General features: G+C 41.5%; 3 protein-coding genes and 1 non-coding gene across 5 annotated transcripts; 2 read left to right on the top strand and 2 right to left on the bottom strand.

The window, feature by feature from the left end:
* On the top strand, positions 1-4,321 carry LOC112898106. Its single transcript, XM_025966503.1, has 5 exons — positions 1-87; positions 1,804-1,951; positions 2,674-3,014; positions 3,132-3,296; positions 3,413-4,321. Exons 1-5 carry the CDS (start codon positions 1-3, stop codon positions 4,319-4,321), a joined length of 1,650 nt encoding a protein of 549 aa, XP_025822288.1.
* A 2,232-nt stretch (positions 4,322-6,553) lies between these two features.
* Positions 6,554-15,514, top strand: LOC112897207 (bifunctional dethiobiotin synthetase/7,8-diamino-pelargonic acid aminotransferase, mitochondrial). Its single transcript, XM_025965453.1, has 14 exons — positions 6,554-7,287; positions 8,368-8,538; positions 8,652-8,913; positions 9,033-9,116; positions 9,325-9,445; positions 9,819-9,967; positions 11,409-11,503; positions 11,906-12,021; positions 12,101-12,247; positions 12,416-12,549; positions 12,634-12,765; positions 12,900-13,034; positions 13,905-14,017; positions 14,972-15,514. Exons 1-14 carry the CDS (start codon positions 6,629-6,631, stop codon positions 15,150-15,152), a joined length of 2,499 nt encoding a protein of 832 aa, XP_025821238.1. The 5' UTR covers positions 6,554-6,628; the 3' UTR covers positions 15,153-15,514.
* A 352-nt stretch (positions 15,515-15,866) lies between these two features.
* TRNAR-UCU lies at positions 15,867-15,939 on the bottom strand. The gene has a single exon. It is a non-coding gene; the product is annotated as a tRNA-Arg (tRNA).
* A 38-nt stretch (positions 15,940-15,977) lies between these two features.
* Positions 15,978-17,403, bottom strand: LOC112897067 (probable 4-coumarate--CoA ligase 1). 2 transcript variants are annotated; one of them, XM_025965258.1, is made up of 4 exons: positions 17,296-17,353; positions 16,929-17,142; positions 16,677-16,782; positions 15,978-16,431 (listed from the first exon to the last, which is right to left on the bottom strand). In XM_025965258.1, exons 1-4 carry the CDS (start codon positions 17,336-17,338, stop codon positions 16,306-16,308), a joined length of 489 nt encoding a protein of 162 aa, XP_025821043.1. In that variant the 5' UTR covers positions 17,339-17,353; the 3' UTR covers positions 15,978-16,305. The 2 variants fall into 2 exon arrangements, with proteins under 2 accessions (XP_025821043.1, XP_025821042.1); XM_025965257.1 differs by having other exon boundaries at positions 16,929-17,403.
* Between the last annotated feature and the right edge of the window lie 1,463 nt (positions 17,404-18,866).

Raw genomic sequence — 18,866 nt, 5'->3', positions numbered from 1 at the left:
ATGGGAACGGCCAAACGGAGGATTGCTGTCAGTCTGTCACTTCTGGATTCAAGAACCAAAGCCAGGAAATACATATCAGAGCATATGGTAAGTTTTCCTCTAGAAACCAAAATCATTTCTGAAATGAGAAATAAGCCGCCAAATCGGAGTCAGGTTTGGACATCAGTCGACACCTTAAACAGTTCGAACTGTTAATTAACTAGTCGTATGTTCACCAACCTACTTACCTACGGCATAATCTAAACTGCCTCGAAGTTAACTAATGCTTTAGGAATCAGGATAGCTACATCTATCGAGTATGCAGGCAAGGACGCAAGGCAAGGCATAATCTAAGCATTTATAATTGGTCTTTCAAGGGGGAAAACAAGTAAACAACTAAACATTATGCAAGGAAATACAGATAAACGCAAGAGTACAGCATCAGCATGTATCACATTATGCAGGTTCAGATTAACATAAAATAGATTAATAGAACAACTCATGGGTAATGGGTTTATTCAAACATAACGATGAGACAATGACATGCAAATACAACTGACGATTCGAATATTCGATACGCAGAAATCAGATGAGACTACACAAGCTCGTACAGTCATACTCCCCTGTCCCCTCCAGAGCTGAGCATTAATCATACATCAGAACTTCAGAAGTTATTAAGGAACCGTGCACCCGCAGGATCTGAGGCATCCCGTGATTCCTACCTGAAATTGCGGCGGCCTGGCGCTGGCGGGCGGGCGGCGGCGGCCTGGCGCCGTGGCGCGGGCGGGCGGGCGGGCGGCGGCGGCCTGGCGCTGGCAGGCGGGCGGCCGGCGGCGGCCTGGCGGGCGGGCGGCGGCCTGGCGCTGGCGGGCGGGCGGCGGCCTGGCGGCCTGGCGGGCGGGCGTCAACGGGTCAGCGTGCGATGCGAATCATCCGACCGTGCGACAGTGCGAGCAGCAGAGCAGTAAAACCTAATTTCTACTCTTCTTGGGCTGGGCCAAGGTATTGCCCAGGCAATACCGGGCCACATTGGGCCCTCCGCCCATGCTAACCATCTTACTGCTCCTTTTCTGCCCCTGTTTTTGCAACCACACTGAAGGAGAAATAGCCTGAGCTGTAGTATTAGACCACTCGTTGTGGAAAATGAGGGGAAAACAAAATTTCCTCTATAGGAGTGGGAGGCACTAGGAAATAGCTTCTTGCAGTGATGATATCTTGCTCGGGTTTGGCACCACCGGCATGCTTTTTCTTGGGTAGTAGTGGATGATGGAGTGGTTGACAGCGTGCGACCAGGCGCGGCGGCAGAGGTATGCCCCTATACTCCTTGACGTACCTAAGATTTAAAAGAAAATATTAATATGTATACACAATACTGTCAAATATAGCTCATAGGCCCAATACAACAAAGCCCACGAGGCCACAAAGGAAACCCAGAAATAAAACTTCCGTCCGTCCCTGACCCTGACCTCCCGACGCTCCCGTCCTCGATCCTCCCTACCCGGCTCCGCTTGTCCCGCCGACCAGCCCCCTCGCCGCCCCAATTCCCACCCCAACAGGCCAGCACGAACCGCGAAGGAGCCAGCCACCGGTGGCCAGGTGGCAACGCGCGGCGCGCCGGCTCCGCGGCGGCGGCGGCGGCCGACGGGACGGGCGGCGCCCCTTCTGTAGCACAGCAGCAGCACCGCCTCTCCATTAGTCCACCGCCACCTGTCCCTCAGCAACTTCAACTTCAAGCAAGGTGAGAAGAGCAGAACGGAACTATTGAAGATTTCCTTTTACAATTCTTTCAATTGTGTTCTTAATTCTTGATTTCTTGTAATGTAGATGAAGAAGAAGGGTGTTAGCATATTTGCATTATGGGAGAAAGCTGCAAAGGCCAAAAAAATAGCCTCCACATCCACACCAAATGATGTTGAGATTGAGAGTAATGGGAGTAATATGCAGTTAGCACTTGTGCCAGCACAGAATGATGGTGAAGCTTCCCAATTTGTACCAGCACAGAATATAATGATGAAGAAAATGGTGAAGCTCCCCAGTCGGACAGAGGCCCCCCAACTCCAATTGTAGAAGAAACTGCAACTGATGTAGATGGTGAAATCAGAGCAGATTTGGAAGCGCTTGAGCATGATCCTGGGAAGCGAATTCCCATCTCAAGGTATGATGTCAATGACCAAGATAGAGTTAGAAGGAGATATATTGAGTTAGGGCCATGTCAGCCAAAGAATCATGATTTTAAATAGAGAGATATAAGTGGTCATCCACGTCGCTTTTGCCCTGTTTGGTTTAAGGAAAATAAATGGCTCGAGTATAGTGTAGAAAAAGATGCATCCTTTTGCTTTGTTTGCTATTTGTTCAAGGATAGAACAAAATGCCCAGGTGGAGATACATTTGTGAATGGTGGATGGAGGAACTGGCACCTAAAATCAAGATTGAAAAAACACATTGGTGCTGTCACTAGTGCTCATGCTGAAGCTCAAGAAAAATATGATAGGTTCACTACACCTACAACATCAATTCAGGAGTCTTTTGCTTCTAACACCGCACAGTACAAAGCCTTATATTTGCTTCGTTTGACATGGACACTCAAGTGCTTGAGATTTTTGTTGCGCCAAGGCTTGGCATTTTGAGGGCATGATGAAAGTGAAGAGTCACTGAACAAAGGAAATTTTCTTGAGCTTTTAAATTGGCTTGCAGGAAATTTTGATGAGGTTGACAAGGTGGTTCTAAAGAATTCTCTACAAAACTGTAAGATTACATGCCATGAAATACAACATGAGTTCATCAAGTCTTGTGCCCAAGAAACTACTAAGCTAGTCATTGAAGAACTTGGTGGTCAACATTTTGCAATACTTGCTGATGAGTCTGCTAATGTGTATCAGAATGAGCAGCTAGCTGTTTGCTTGCGTTATGATGATAAAAAAGGACCAGCAGTTGTCAGGTTTCTTGGTATTGCCCATGTTGAAGATACTAGTGCCATGACACTTAAGGCTGCACTGGAGCAGATGCTTATGAAGTATAATTTGACCTTTGCAATGGTTTGTGGGCAAGGATAGGATGGAGCTAGTAATATGAAAGGTAATGCTAATGGGCTGAAGAAACTAATTATGGACGAGTCTCCATATGCTTATTATGTTCATTGCTTTGCTCATCAGCTACAATTAACTCTTGTTGCTGTTGCTAAGGAGAGTGGGGATTGCACATGGTTTTTTGGACAGCTTGTTATCTTGTTAAATGTTCTTAGAAATTCTTGTAAAAAGATGAGAATGCTTCGAATGGCTCAGGATGAGGAACTCATTGATGCATTAGAGTTGGAGGAAGTGGAAACCGGGAGGGGTTTGAATCAAGAAATGGGTTTGGGAAGGCCATGTGATACTCGCTGGGGCTCTCACTACAAAACTGTGATGCATGTTTTCTCTATGTATCCTGCAATCAGGCGTGTTCAGTGAAGATTGGAAAAGAGTATACTACAACGGAGGCCCAAGCAGCTATGACTATGTTGACATCATTTCGGTCATTTGAGTTTGTATTCATGGCACACTTGATGCAAGAAATATTTGGTTATACTGAGGACTTGAGTAGATCTTTGCAAAAGAAAGATCAAGATATTGTGAATGCTATGGAGCTTGTTAATCTTACAAAGTTTCATTTGCAATGCTTGCGGGAAGAGGAAGGATGGAATGGTTTTCTTCAAAGGGTCACTTCTTTTTGTGTGAAGTACAAGATTGAAGTTGTTGACATGGAGGGTCCTTATTATCCTTTTGGGAGACCTAGAAGAGGGTTCTATAATGGCGCAATGAACTATCACTGCTTCCATGTTGATATGTTTGTGAGCATCATTGATAGGCAACTTCAAGAACTAAATGACAGATTTGAGGAGGTAAACACAGAACTACTTTCTTGCATGGCAGCATTTAGTCCACTTAATTCATTTGCTGCTTATGATCAAGCCAAGTTGGTTACACTTGCTACAAAGTTTTATCCTAAGGATTTCACAACTGAGGAATTATCAAAACTTCTATGGCAGCTTACTATGTACATTTCTCATGTTCATAGAGATGAAAGGTTTCAAAATTTGAAGAACCTATGTGTGCTTTCAGTTAAGCTTGTGGACACTGAAAAAGATGAACAATATTATATTATTTACAAGCTTCTTAAGTTGGTGCTAATTCTTCCCTTAGCCACTACTAGTGTTGAAATAGTGTTTTCCACGATGAATTTTGTGAAGAACAAGCAAAGGAACAAAATGGGTGATGAATATTTGAACAATTGCTTGGTTACATTTATTGAGAGAGAATTCTTCAGTCGAGTGAAAGATGAGGATATCATCAATCTCTTCCAATAAGGGGATCGTAGGGTTATATTGTAGTAGCCTTTACTGTTTTGTAATATTTTTTAATTATTCATGTTTAGAACTTGTACTTTGGTTATTATTATGGATTTGTTATGTACTTTGGTTATTATTATGTATTTGTTATGGTTATTATAACTTATTGTATTTGCTTCGAAAACTTTTTATATGTGGCAATTGGCATACCCAGTCGCAAATTCCTGGCTCCGCCACTACGTGCGACAACTGGGTCTAGAGAATTATACACATGAGAGAATGTTGCCGCTGAATGGAACAATCGGCTGTACTTGTGGCCACTGCGAACATTGCCTTTTTAGTCCTCGATCACTGACTACGACAAACAACTAGAACAGCAAAACTTCCTCAAGTTCTCTACCATTTCTTGGGATCCTGGGCGCCTTCCGTTACGACAAGTTGTTCCGAGCCAGTTGCTAGCTCCTGCTGTGAGTAACTACCGTGTGCAATAACAGCTGTTTAATGGCGGAATTTGTTGAGCGGAGTAGATTTCTCTGAAATGGAGTGCTTCCAATCAAACTATGTATCGACTCTTAGAAGTTGTTGCGGACAGGGGTGTAAATAGTATGGATAATATCCATCCATATTCAAGTTTGTATTCGTTTAGAGGGATTAATATCCATCCGTATCCGAGTCGGGATATTTAGTACCTGATGACGTCGTATCCGAATCTGAATATTGAAACTTAATTTTTTGTGATGTCTATATCCATTTATATCTTTCCAACATATTTAAAACATTCCGTACCCAATCCGAATCCGAGAAGAAAAATAACTATTTGTTTTCGTATCCATAGGTATCTGTTCCGTTTACATCCCTAGTTGCGGAAAATCCAAGCCACTATCATGAGATCGTGACCTTGGATTTCAGTAGTCGCCTAGGCATCTAGGTGGAATTTGAATTGGGACGTCGTGGTCATTAGGACCTCCTTGCGTATGGTGTCAACTCACGTGGAAAGTTGTCGCAATGTCGCTTAGGTGGGAATAATGCATGTTTTCCACCCCACGGCTCGAGGCGGATGCCGCATGAGCATGGGATTAGGGCTTCCACACAGAAAAAGAGGTGCGGCTCAAGAATTAAGAGCTACGTCCCACGCGACGCATCTATACAAGATAGTGCAATGATTCAAAATGATAGAGGAAAAGAGACGGAAATAGAGCGCGTGGCAGCACCTGGAGCCCCCCACGAATCTGCGTCCTCCCCTCGATCATGTGGATGTGACCCCTTTTCATCTATCCATCCGCAGCAGCGATCTTCTGTCAATCCACGTGGACTCTCTCCACCTGCCTCCATCTAGATGCTCATAACCCTTTTGCTTCGGTGTATAGTAATTTTATAAAAATATGATATGTTATATAGTATATATATTTTATAATTATAGTTTTTAAGTAATAACGCTGGATAAGGATTTCAATCTTTTTCTGTTTTACTCGCCAAGCACTAATTCTATATTCTATATGGTTTCAAACTTTTTAGCTCAATGTACGCTCCCGTTTGTGATTTTAATTTGATTTTTTTTCATTTAATGTGGAGAAAAGTCGACAACGGACCAAGAAAACATCCTCTTTTTTCAAATAGGTTGAGATAGAGATAAAATTTGAAAAAATATTCGAGGTGCGTGATTTAAAAATAAGTAAAGACAAAAATTATATAAATCGTTATAAAAAGGACCAGATTAAAGTAGGTATCTGATGGCTGTAAATTCAGATAACGTGGCTCGCTGTAGATTCAGCTTTTATACTATCAACAATTAATGATTGCTGCTCGCTAGTGGACTCCGTCTATTACTCCCTCCGTATATGAGCTTTTATGTTTTTTACTTTGGTAACATGTCGTTTTTATTCTCTTATAATTACGGTATGGTGGACATATTTTTTTTACCGCGGAGTGCGCGGCGCGTGCAAACAATCCATGCACCGGAGTGTTAGACTGATGGCTATAGTTGGTGGAGTGTTGTTCAGATGATGATGGTCGGTGAAATTGTCGTATCTGATGACATATAAATCTCATCGCAAGCTGACCCTGTAGATTCAGCTATTTCATGGTTTGCGTGATGGCTTCGACGGCCAGATCAAACTAGTTAGTGGTAATCCGATGGCTGTAAATTCAGATGGCGTGGCTATCAATGATTGCTGCTCGCTAGTGGCCTCCATCTTATTAACTTTTACGAAAGGAATTTCGTGGCATAAATTGGACGTTTTTCTAACGCCAGTCTCTAGCGGATAACGCGCACCACGCTCGCTCTCACTTCTCCCCAAACCCCGTCCAAAACCCACCTCCGCCGCCATGCTCCGCCGCCTCCTGCTCCGCTTCCGCCAGCGGCGCCGCTACTCCTCCTCCTCCTCCGCCACCGTGCCCCTCTCCGCACCGACCTTCGCCGTCTTCGGCGCCAACACTGGAGTCGGCAAGACCCTCGTCTCCGCGGGCCTCGCCGCGGCCCTCCTCAGCTCCCGCTCCCCCTCCGCCTCGGCCGTCAGCTACCTCAAGCCGCTCCAGACCGGCTACCCCGCCGACTCGGACGCGCGATTCGTCTTCTCCAGGACCCCCGCGCAGCTCTGCAACTCCTCCTCCTCCTCCTCTCCCCGCGCCACACGCCTCGTCTCCTCATGCCGCACCCTCTTCCCGTCCCCTGCCGTTGGGGCGGAGGCGGAACCCCTCCGCGAGATCCAGGAGAGTGTGGTGAGCTACGGAGGGCATGGGGCGGCGGAGGAGACGAAGGTGCTATCGTGCAGGACGGCGTACGCGTGGCGGGAGCCGGTGTCACCGCACCTGGCGGCGGAGAGGGAGGGGATGGCGGTGGGGGACAACGAGGTCAGGGGTTGCGTGGAACAGTGGCTGCTGGAGGAAGGCCTCGCGGAGGGTGGGGAGGTGTGGAAGGTGCTGGAGACGGCTGGCGGCGTCGCTAGCCCCGGCGCGTCCGGCGTGCTGCAATGCGACCTCTACCGGTGCGTTACTTTCAGTGCTTGCAGCGGGTTCTGCTATCAGTTTCTGAGACGTGCTTGTTTCCTTGCTTGATGTTTTTGAATATGAGTATCATGTAGTCCGAACACATTAGGATTTAGAGAACTCTTTAGAAGCATAATTTGACCATTAATTTTTATTGCAATATCTTATCAGCTGCTATAAAATCAATGTCGTATTATGAGTTCTGTGAAATATGGATTCATTTACAACTTTTGTCCACAAAGCATGCATATAATATGACTAATTGTTGGTCAAAGTTTATGTTGACTTTTCCAAATACGAAGACGCCTTATAAAAAGAAAAACTGGGAGTATCTCAGACAGAATGAACAAAATGACATTTGAGTTTTGTTTGTTGCCTGAGTGGTTGTACATTATATTTCGGGATCAAGATAATTGATCTGATGTCATTGTTTCATATTCTCTATCTGAAAAATAGTTCAATGAAAGCACTGTCTACTAGACGCTTCTATAGAAACTGCAGACGCAATAGTAATCCGTAAGATGGTAGCGTGCAAATTAGAAATAGCAGTCAAGGTTAATGGGTGTGGATGGACTGAATTGTGGTGAAAATCAGCTATTCTGAATTTATTAGGTTGTATATTGAATATCTTCTGTAGTGATCCAAAGGTCTACAATTTTATGCAAATAAGCCTAAAAGGGCTAACATGCCTTTTGATCTGTCATCTCTCATATGGTTATTTATATGGGCCCTGCTCAGTATAAATCTGAAATGTGGAAAGGCAAGAGGGAATAGCCTGCTTGGGTCTTATGAAGCAACTTGACTCCTCTAAATACACCACACTAGTCATTAGAGACGCCCTGTCAGGAAGCCCTGTATCTCACTCTTCTCCTGTTTCCATCCCCATGTTGTCACTTTGTGAGATCACCTGAAGGACCAACTCACCAGACATTTTAGATAAGAATTCAAATGGATTGACCTGGTTACTTCGATTCTTAAATCAACTTCTGATTGTTAATTGTTAGCTTGAAGTTTTAAAACGTCTCTGTGTTGAGTTGATGTTTTAGGTGGCCATTATTGATTGCTTGAACTCTTGACAGACCTTTTAGGTTACCTGCTATTCTTGTTGGAGATGGGCGTCTAGGTGGCATTTCATCCACTTTGTCTGCATATGAAACTTTGTTGCTAAGAGGTTATGATGTGAGCGCAGTTATTTTGGAAGACCGTGGCTTATCAAATGACAAATTCTTGCTTTCTTTCTTGAGAAACAGGTTTGCATTCTTGGCCATCCAGTTAATTCTATTATTTTAAATGAATGATTCCACTGCTCTATTTTTTGTTTAGATATGACAGCTTTCAACTCTTTATTAACTTTGCTGTTTAGGGTACATGTGCTTGCCTTGCCACAAATTCCTGAAGATCCTTTAGATGACCTAACTGATTGGTTTTCTGAGTCATCCTCAGTATTTATTGTTCTTAAGGATGCCCTGCAATCATTTCATTTGAATAGAAACGAGCAGTTAAATAGCATGCAAAGAAAATCCAAGGATTTACTATGGTGGCCTTTTACTCAGCACAATCTTGTCCCTCAAGATTCTGTTACAGTAATCGATTCACGTTGTGGTGAGAATTTTTCTGCATACAAGGTATGTACTAGTTCTACTCTCTATTCATTTTTTTCTTCAAAAGATAATTGTAATGAAGTTCTGGTTACACGGCAAGGTTGGATGAACAGTAAATCCATTATTTCTAAATCTTCATGCAGATTAAAGACAACAAAATGATGCTTGTCCCTCAATTTGATGCATGTGCAAGTTGGTGGACTCAAGGCCCTGATTCCAACTTGCAGGTTTAGTCCTCAAATCTCATGCAGCATGTGAATTTCTTGTTTATGTTCTTTTTTTTTTCTACAAGAACTCTGTTTGTACACTGTTTTATTGCTAAAGTTGTGTATTTCAACTTTTGACAGGCAATTTTTGTAGCCTAAACTTGTGTACTGGAACTTTTGACAGGCAGTTTTTGTAGCCTAAAGCCCTAAACTTCTCTTTACTCATTAGATTGAACTTGCAAGAGATATGGGTTATGCTGCTGCAAGATATGGTCATGTGATGTTTCCGGAGAATGTTCATGAGCCTGCTCTGCATTCTGCGGAAATTTTGCTTGGAGGAGTTGGCAAAGGTAACATTTACTCAATTCTAACTGTATGTTACTCAGTAGTGGAAATTAATGCGAAAATTAACATGGAGCTCAAAAGACATCTCAGCTTCCAAATTCTACTTTTTCTTGGATATATTTAGAGCTTGTGTGCTTGATGATAGTTATGTTTACTGCAAGAAATCAGACAATTATAAGGATGCCAGCGTGAAACGAGACATGCTTATGAATCATATCAATAGTTTAGCTTTGTGTAGTATAGCATTATTTCTTATTGCGTGCCTTTATTTTTGTCAACTCTATCCACATTTTAGTATTGCATTATTTCTTATTGCATGCCTTTATTTATGTCAAAGTTGTTTTGTCTTATTTGTCACAACTTCCCCCCTTTTGTCAGGTTGGGCTTCTCGAGTCTATTATTCAGACAATGGATCCACTGCAATTGAAATTGCTCTGAAGATGGCATTTCGTAAATTTTCACTTGATCATGGAATTCTAGCGGACTGTGAAACGAGTATAAAGAAAGAAAGAAATATTCAGTTGAAGGTCTGTAACTGGCATACTAAACATCCTGGGCTTCCTTGCTTAGTTTTATTGACTGAACTATTAATAAGTTCACAGCAAGGGAATTTTATTTTCGTGGAGTGGAAATTACAATTAATCTTTGTCTGTATAAGTTAAGGCTTAAGTATCTGGTTCACCAAAAATGCTTGGACAATATTTTTCAAAAATTATTTTGAATATTTTAGTGTAATGCTGTTTAATGTTTATCACAGAAAGCGCATTACTTGATATGTTAACTTGAAAAATGGACACGATGAAAATGAGGTCAAAAACAGTTTAATCATAAATACCAAGTGTTATAGTTAAACATGGATCAAATAGAATTTTCTATTTTTCTTTTTTTGTGGATTCTTTCTTACTTTTGTTAAATCTATGGTGAAATCGTGTCAAAATAATATTATGGAATTATGGATAGGCTGATGATTAAGGTATCTGGACATATTGCATATAGGCCAAAAACCAAAATAAACAATTAAGTGCCAGCTGTGAGTGTGAGTCAGATGATTCATTTAATGTGTAATTAGAGTACACTCTTGTGTTCTATAATTAAATAAAAAGCTGCATTTCCCTTTGTTGCTACTTTCATATCTTTATTTTTCTGTGAATCATTTTTACTATTGACACTACTTTCCTTAGCTATGAACTTTGGGCTGCCCCCGCCCCCACCCACTTCTTTTCAACCGTTCCCCTTATTCCCTGCTGCTTCGCTGGTGTCCGCTTCATATTGTGATTCTCTGATACCATCGTCACAGGTCTCTAAATCCTTTGTAAAACTTGTATCGACTTTCATGCTCTCCTTGGCAACACTAACATGGCAACATCTTGCAATGCTGATGTTTCCATACCTTCATTCCAATTGTGTCGATCTGGATGACCAAGTCTATTTGGTGATCATGGCAGATTTGAAAAGGGGCTACTTGGATGTGGTAGCTAGTATTGTATGCCACAGCCATTCATAACCCATTTTGAAAGCCAATGTCCCTGCTAGGAGCCCAGTACCCAACATGGGCTTTCAATGCCAGCTAGCTGTACTCATTCGTTGAGCACACTGTTCTGTGGCATTCACTCCATCATGGCATCATTAACCCTTTGCAGCAACTGGTCACCCCTCTGAACCCGTGATTCATCTCATATGTGCTGCTTTCAGTAATTCAGTGCCACCTCCCACTGCATAAGCCACAGCTAGGAGCTCACATGGTATTGAAGCTTAAATCATTATTAGATGATAAAAAATGGTTTTCCCTTGTTTATTCTTCACCATTGGCAGCCTCAGTTAATCACAATAACCCATCTCTGTTTACCTGATTTATCATATTTCAATTATATTTTAATATTTATAGGGGACAAATTAACGATATGTTGAGTACTATAAACATCCATTTTTCATCCTGATCTGTGTTCTTAATAATTAATTCCTCTCTAGGTCCTTGCTCTAAATGGTTCCTATCATGGTGATACACTGGGCGCTATGGAAGCTCAAGCACCATCAGCCTATACGTCTTTTCTTCAGCAGCCATGGTATGCCTGAATTTGAGCATTGTAGTTACTATGTCAGAAACAAGTGGGCTAAGGGGCACCATCACACCATATCTGGGCCTCCCAAACTAATCTGGACCACATAACACACAAACTTTTTGGACTTTTGTACTTTTCTGCAGTTCTCCTTTTGAACTCTGCCTTTTTGTGTCTCTTTACTATGCTGAACTGAATGTCCAGGCGTTTATACTTTTCGGTAATGATTCTCTTTGCCAACCTTTACCTTTTCTGTACTAGCCATCTCTTAAATGGCCAAATGGGATTGTCTTTTTTAGTTGTCCTGATAACTTATTAAGACTCAAGCATATCCTTTGTTTTTTCAACTACCAGTCTTGTTGGTTATATCAGTAAGCCAAGATCAGTTACATGAGATTTGTTTTGAAGGTACTCAGGTAGGGGACTTTTTCTAGATCCTCCAACTGTGTATATTAAAAGTGAGATGTACAACCTTTCTTTGCCACAGTCGATGCTGCATGATCCACAGACTTCTGGTGATACATGTCAGTGACTTGTGTTTAGCATGTCAGATCTAATTCCTTCTGGATGTTTATTTAACTTATTCTTTGATTGACAATGCAGGTTTTTCTTCACAAGCTGAAGTCTTTTGCAAGAGCAGGGACAAATCATCTGCTGCTGATTTATATTTGTCCTATATAAATCAGCAACTATCAGAATTTTCTCTATCAAGCAATTCAGAGTATCTTGCAGCACTAATTATAGAACCAGGTAAATAAATATCTCCCTTTGAACTTTCTTGGAATATTTATCATTTTTTGCTTATTCTCCATCAGTCTTTAGTTCATTTATAATCTTTTCATACTAACGGCTAACATAATTTCAGTACTTCTCTCTGATATGTACTGCTTTAACCTCATTAAACTCGTATTTGTGTAGTAATACAAGGTGCTGGGGGAATGCTCATGATAGATCCCCTTTTCCAGCGAATACTCGTCAGTGAGTGTAAAAGTCGAAAAATACCTGTCATATTTGATGAGGTATTTACAGGATTCTGGCGTCTTGGTGTGGAGGTAATATATGCAATATCTTTTCAGATAATAGAATAAGATTTCTTTTATTTTGTGTTTTTCATATCTTGATAACTTCACTTTCAGTCTGCTTCAGAGTTACTTGGGTGTTCACCAGATATCGCTTGCTATGCAAAACTGATGACGGGGGGAATTATACCATTAGCTGCAACCTTAGCAACAGAGGAAGTTTTTGAATCCTTCAGAAGTGACTCTAAGGTACTCATCTTGAATGTGTTTGGATACTTGGCCTCAACCATCTTGAAGCATGAGGTTTGATGTTGTGCATGTGAAAAGTACCACAACAATCTGGCACTACACATTATCACTGATTTTTTTTTTATCCGGTCCAGCTTACGGCGCTCTTACATGGTCATTCCTATACTGCTCATCCCATGGGCTGTGCTGCAGCACTAAAAGCTATCCAGTGGTACCGGGATCCATCCACCAATTTGAACCTTGATGCTAATCATATGAAGCTAAAGGAGGTAATGAAATATGCTACACCGAATAGTAGAACTTCTATATTATATAACTCACATTAAGGTAGACCAAAACTATGGTTTGTGAATTTTTCTCCGTTTTATATATATGGTGTTGTTATATAAGTATATTTCATGATTTGAAGCCATGGGATACTTAAAAAACAAGCATGATGGGAATGATTGGTATGCCATCCAGTTTGGAGGAATATTCCTCATAGATGCTGGATGGAGTTAGTTCTTTTCTGTTGGATGAGTCCATCCACCTTGTCTAATCATGATGATTAGTAAGTAGTTGTTGGTAATTAGCACATTGTATTACTAATTAGTATATTCATTATTGTAAGATTATGATTAATGAGTTATGTTAGTGATTAGTATATAATTGATGTGTTCATTAGAGTATGATATGTGCTAAGTAGCATTTTTGTTGTTAATCACTGCCGCCATTTTCAAATATATGACATTGAATAATTAGCTGGTCCTAAATATTATTTAGGGAGCAGTGATTATCTAAATATTATTTAGGGAGCAGTGGTTATCGTGGTAAGATTAGAATTGATTTTGTCTGTGTATTGACTTGTGTATGGCTAACTATTTATATTTGAAATTAGGAGATATAGTTAGTTACTCTCATCCCATCCACCCTCATGACCAACATACAAAAAATTGCTCATCCCAAAAAAATATGGATTGTCATATCCACTCCAACCTTGCCCTCAAACTAAACATACCCCAATTCAACAAAAACTTCATTGTACAAGTATAATATGATCTGAAGGAGCATCCCTGTTATCTTAACATTATATCTGTCAAGTCATGCATTCAATTATGCATTTAAAAAGACAAATGATAATGTTTTCTCTTGATTTGCAGCTATGGGATAATGCACTTGTGAAGCAATTATCATCACTACCGAATGTGAAAAGAGTGGTCTCAATAGGAACTCTCTGTGCAATTGAGCTCAAGGCTGAGGGATTGGATTCTGGGTATGTCTCTTATGAGTCTTTATAGTTAAAGCTTAACTGATGATTTTTTGGTATTTTTCCTTTGCATAACACAACTTTTCAAAGAGCGTCCAATGAGGGTCAGTTTGCCATTGTTTTTCTGTGCTGAATTTTGTTATGGCCATTTAGAGTTTTCTCTAGAGAATATTTTCTGATTATAAAAGAAATCTTATTATATTGAAAATATTGCTGTGGTCCCAGTTTATAAAAGCATGAATGCATGTTCGATTTTATTCGCCCATTGTCACCATTTGTGAATTTTAAGCAATCCATACTGCATACCTGAAAAATGTGAGTAATCCGTTCCTAGAGATCCGCAGTATGGATTACTCACCTCTATGTAGTGACTTTGTGACGTCCATGCAGAAGATGACCAAATGGGTTGCTGTGGGAGGTTCCTGGCCTCTTGGCTGGCTTCCTGCCATGTTGGGTGGCTGAAGGTAGATGAGAAATTAGAGAAATACGTTGGTGGCATAGATTGATCTTTTTGGTTCGCGTGGACGATAATGACAGCTATCATATATGGCCAGCTAACTACCTAACAATCTAACTAATATTTGTAACAATCTAAGTAACAAATCTCCTGACTGTAACTAATTGAACATAAGGAAGTCAAGCCTGATCTTCTGTAGAGACCGACCCTGCTGATTCCTGAGCCACCACCTCTACCCGAGCAGCTTGCTTCTTCTGCATTTGATACTGGATGCCATATATAAGAAATTCATGTACACGATTGCGCTAGATTCACCACAAATAATGATGGATCATTTTCTGATCCCATCGATGCTATAGTAGTGCATGCTCAATTTTGGTGCATAGAGTTTCTTACAGTTTCAGTTTAGGAAAAACATTCATGCTTAATTGTGATAATTTATTAAGTAATGCTGGATAGTTATTTACCATTATGCTATGAGTTTCATGCTGTTCCCTTTCCAGGTACGCGTCACTCTATGCCAGTTCCTTGGTACAGCAACTCCGCAAAGAGGATGATATCTATGTCAGGCCCCTGGGTAACGTGATATACCTCATGTGTGGCCCCTGCACACCTCAAGATAGCTGCTCTCGACAACTCCTCAAAGTGCACCGCAGACTCTCCGACTTCAATAGAGCCCACTGAGAATAATTGCGAGCAGATGTTTGAGTCTGGACAGCCTTATCAACAGTTTCAGGCCATCAGCTAACATGTCTCTGTTTCTATGAGCACATGGCTTCCTGCGGAGACCATTTTTAGAGCGTGTTGCAGAGAGATTGAAACCTTCGATCTTGTCATAGTATGTAGAATTTATTATTGATTCTGAAATTTGTTCTAATGCAGCAGGTACAGTTGCTAAGTGTTATGGTCTATTGATTATCATTAGCTTCGTTAACGACAAAGTAATTCCTAGATGCATCGTCGTATTTCAGATTGATCGGACTGTTTTACTGACTGATTAATTGATTTGGTTTGGACCCGTTGCAATGTTGGTTCAGTTTTTGTTATATTCTTCCATGCTGGTCTGCACACTTTGATGTAAGTTTAGTTGCAATGGCAAAGTTTTTGCAATATTAATTATAAAAGTTTTTTGCAATATTAAGATGTTGCGTGATTTATAAAAAAAAGAAAAATGTATTGAAAGTCAAGTGCAAAATATATAAATATAAAGGGAAAAAATAACCACAGCTAATGGGACTCATTCTAGGGTTTGACGTTTGGTTCCATTTCTAGACAATAAATCAATATTATGTTCAGGTTTGATGCTTGCAGCAATGAGTATTATCATAAAATCTGCAGTTGTGTTTTTACAAAAGGGAAAATTCGGTCAATGTGCATAATGAAAATAAAAAATACAGGCACGCCCAGTGGGACTCGAACCCACAATCGCCTGATTAGAAGTCAGACGCCTTATCCATTAGGCCATGGGCGCTTGTTGAATTTTTTGACGCTTCACTCTATATGAACATGCAAATTCAAAGTCAATAGCTTCCGCTTCATTCCAATCTACAGTGACGAAAATTAAACATACCGGACAACGAGAAATATTACAAGCAGGCAGCACAGCCGAACAACAACAACCAGACCATGAGGAACCCTAATAAACATGACTCCCCAACATGATGTACTTCAAAATTCCAATTTCCAATCAATCGATCCTCTCTGCCTCACCAGCTAGCTAGATACATTACACAACAACAGATAAAAACACTCTGTGCCTCTGAATTAAGTTCTTCCTCCACATGTCAACATTCGAACGAATCATGAATAACGAGCGATGCACACGGGTCTGTTCGGATCACACAGCTGGTGGGTTCTGCTGCTGAAGTTGTTTCCTTAGCTCCTTGCGAAGGATCTTGCCCGATGGCGCCTTGGGGATTTTGTCGACAAAATTCACCTCGCGGACCTTCTTGTAGTAGATCACCTAAAACAGGAAAAGGATCCAGCAGGTCTGATAAAGGGGTAAAATATGAATTTCTGGCTTTATCTCCTTTTCTTCTTTTTTTTTTGCCGGTGGCTTTATCATTTCTGAACAAACGTATTTCTAGCTTTGTGTCTGTTTGTTGAATTTTATACTTCGATCCATTCCTAGTATTCACATTAAGCATGGCAACATAATAAACTCATAGAGGAGACTAAATTTTTCTAGCACAAGAAAAGAAATAGTACCTCCTTTGCCACGAATTGCTTCACGTCATCTTCGCTGAGCTCACTCCCTTCTGCCTTGGCCACAAAGGCCACCGGGATTTCTCCGATTTCTGGCTCGACTTGTTTCCTGCAATGACCATGGATACCATATAATTCCATCTCAACGACTGAAACATCAAGATCTAGTTCATGTTGATGGCTTTCCGCTGTCCCATGTTCCTTGCCAAACGATATATCTAGACTTAGAGAGCAAATGATGAGCCAAGTCATTACCCAACGACGGCGGCGTCGATGATGCTCGGGTGAGTGATGAGGAGGGCCTCCAACTCGGCAGGGGCCACCTGGAGGCCCTTGTACTTGATGATCTCCTTGAGCCTGTCGACGATGAAGATCTCGTCGTCGTCGTCCACTAACCCGACGTCGCCGGTGTGCAGCCACCCGTCGGCGTCGATGCTGTTCTTCGTGGCCTCCGGGTTGTTCAGGTAACCTGAGCAGTCGGACAAGCAAAGATCATCGATAATGCTAAGTCTTTTAATCATGCGAGATTAGAATGATTGCTTGATTGGGTGAGCAAATCAGAAAAGAGTATTGTCAGGCAAACCCACAAATTTACTACAGAAAACAAAGCATATCTGCAGACCCCACGGTGGTGGGTTCAGAACTTCAGATTCAGAACACTCCATCCATGATGATTTATTCAGGTATCACAACCAGACCCAGGGAGACTTCCATAGCCAGTCTGAAGCTGACAGGTCTCAGCTAAGATTTATTTGTTTCTGTTTCCCAAGTCACGCTCGCTTGGTCCTCATTCCAGTCTGGACAGAAAGCTACGCATGGGAATGGAACGGTTCATCTCAACTTTGGGTGTGTTCGTTTCCGGGGGTCTAAAGTTTAGAGGGGTCACATCAAAGAGAATCTTATCATTTAGAAGTATTAACTAAAGTCTAATTACAAAATTAATTGCAGAACCCCGGGGCTAATTCGCGAGACGAATCTAATAAGATATATTAGTCCATGATTAGCGGATGATTACTGTAGCATCACTGTGGCAAATTATGGATTAATTAGGCTCATTAAATTTGTCTCGCGAATTAGCACCCAGCTGTGCAAAAAGTTTTATAAACAGATTTTATTTAATACTTCTAAATAGCAAGATTCTTTTTGATGTGATGGGTCTAAACCAGTAGGAAACGAACAGGCCCATTGTAGGTGTGTCAATTATGCCTCCCCCGATCTAACCAATTAAGCCTTTTTTCACAATATGGTACAACTCTCAACCTCTGCACCAATGAGACATCGAAAAGGCCTAGTCGACAAACAGACACGCAATATCGTCGTCTTTCTAAACCATTTCTTGCATTTTTCGGAAAAAAGAAAAACATCTCTTGCAATGGAGTGGCACAGATCACATCCTGTTGACCTAGATTTCCTTCACATTATCATGGTGTGATACCTGACTACTTTACTCATACAAGTTGAGAAGTGATCAAGGATATCTGAGGCACTAATATTGTCACGACCCACAAATTAAAAGCACAAGATAAAAATTTAAAACGTCATTATGAGCATCATCCAAGCACCAAGGAACATCATATGCACTAAATTATATCATGAGCATCTATTTTTCTTGTATGATTTATGTGCAAGTTGTGAAGGAAGTTTAAAAATTGCTATGTGGCTGTGCCCCCAAATATTTTATTCAAATACTAGATTTCAAATGATGAATTTTGGATATTTTTACTAAATTTTTGGGTGTCCCTGCCGAGCCATAAAATTCAAAACTGCATTGTTGTTTGAATTTTTGTGATCAATCCATAATAGATTTTTGAGCTCTAGTGGTTGCATTATGTTCTTGGTGGTTTAATAGTGCTTCAGTAAAAATTTGGTGATTTTTGGAGCTCGGGAAATGCACGTTTTTGATTTTGTAAGTTGAACCGTTGCATTTTTCTTTTTTCTTCCTCTCCCGGCCCCACCTGTCGGCCTCCTCTCTCTCCCGTGCGCCCGGGCCCGCGCGTCAGCCTCCCCCTCCGCGTCCCTCGGCCCTCCGCGCCCGCCCGTTGGGCGCTCGCGCGGTGGCGCACGCCGGCGGCCGTTGGCCCGTCCAGCGTGGCGCCGCCCCCTCGCCTCCTGTGCCGCCCGCTCGCCTTTCCCTCCCCACTTCAAATCGCGTCGCCTCTTCTTCTTCCCCGGCCAAACCGCACGCCTCCCTTT

The sequence above is a fragment of the Panicum hallii genome, chromosome 6, assembly GCF_002211085.1.
Source record: "Panicum hallii strain FIL2 chromosome 6, PHallii_v3.1, whole genome shotgun sequence".
Taxonomy (NCBI): Eukaryota; Viridiplantae; Streptophyta; class Magnoliopsida; order Poales; family Poaceae; genus Panicum; species Panicum hallii.
Note: the sequence above shows the minus strand (reverse complement) of the source record. Positions and strands in the feature narration are given on the sequence as shown.

Bases quoted from the DNA above. Each gene is read 5' to 3' on its own strand.
- LOC112898106 (XM_025966503.1), top strand. From the start codon at position 1: ATGGGAACGGCCAAACGGAGGATTGCTGTCAGTCTGTCACTTCTGGAT. The intron at 88-1,803 runs GTAAGTTTTCCT...CTTGTAATGTAG, and splicing joins AATACATATCAGAGCATATG to ATGAAGAAGAAGGGTGTTAG. The intron at 3,015-3,131 runs GTTTGTGGGCAA...TTTGCTCATCAG, and splicing joins ATAATTTGACCTTTGCAATG to CTACAATTAACTCTTGTTGC.
- LOC112897207 (XM_025965453.1), top strand. From the start codon at position 6,629: ATGCTCCGCCGCCTCCTGCTCCGCTTCCGCCAGCGGCGCCGCTACTCC. The intron at 13,035-13,904 runs GTAATGAAATAT...CTTGATTTGCAG, and splicing joins ATCATATGAAGCTAAAGGAG to CTATGGGATAATGCACTTGT. The intron at 14,018-14,971 runs GTATGTCTCTTA...TTCCCTTTCCAG, and splicing joins GCTGAGGGATTGGATTCTGG to GTACGCGTCACTCTATGCCA.
- LOC112897067 (XM_025965257.1), bottom strand. From the start codon at position 17,194: ATGATTAAAAGACTTAGCATTATCGATGATCTTTGCTTGTCCGACTGC. The intron at 16,783-16,928 runs GTAATGACTTGG...TGGTCATTGCAG, and splicing joins ATCGACGCCGCCGTCGTTGG to GAAACAAGTCGAGCCAGAAA. The intron at 16,432-16,676 runs GTACTATTTCTT...TTCCTGTTTTAG, and splicing joins AGCAATTCGTGGCAAAGGAG to GTGATCTACTACAAGAAGGT.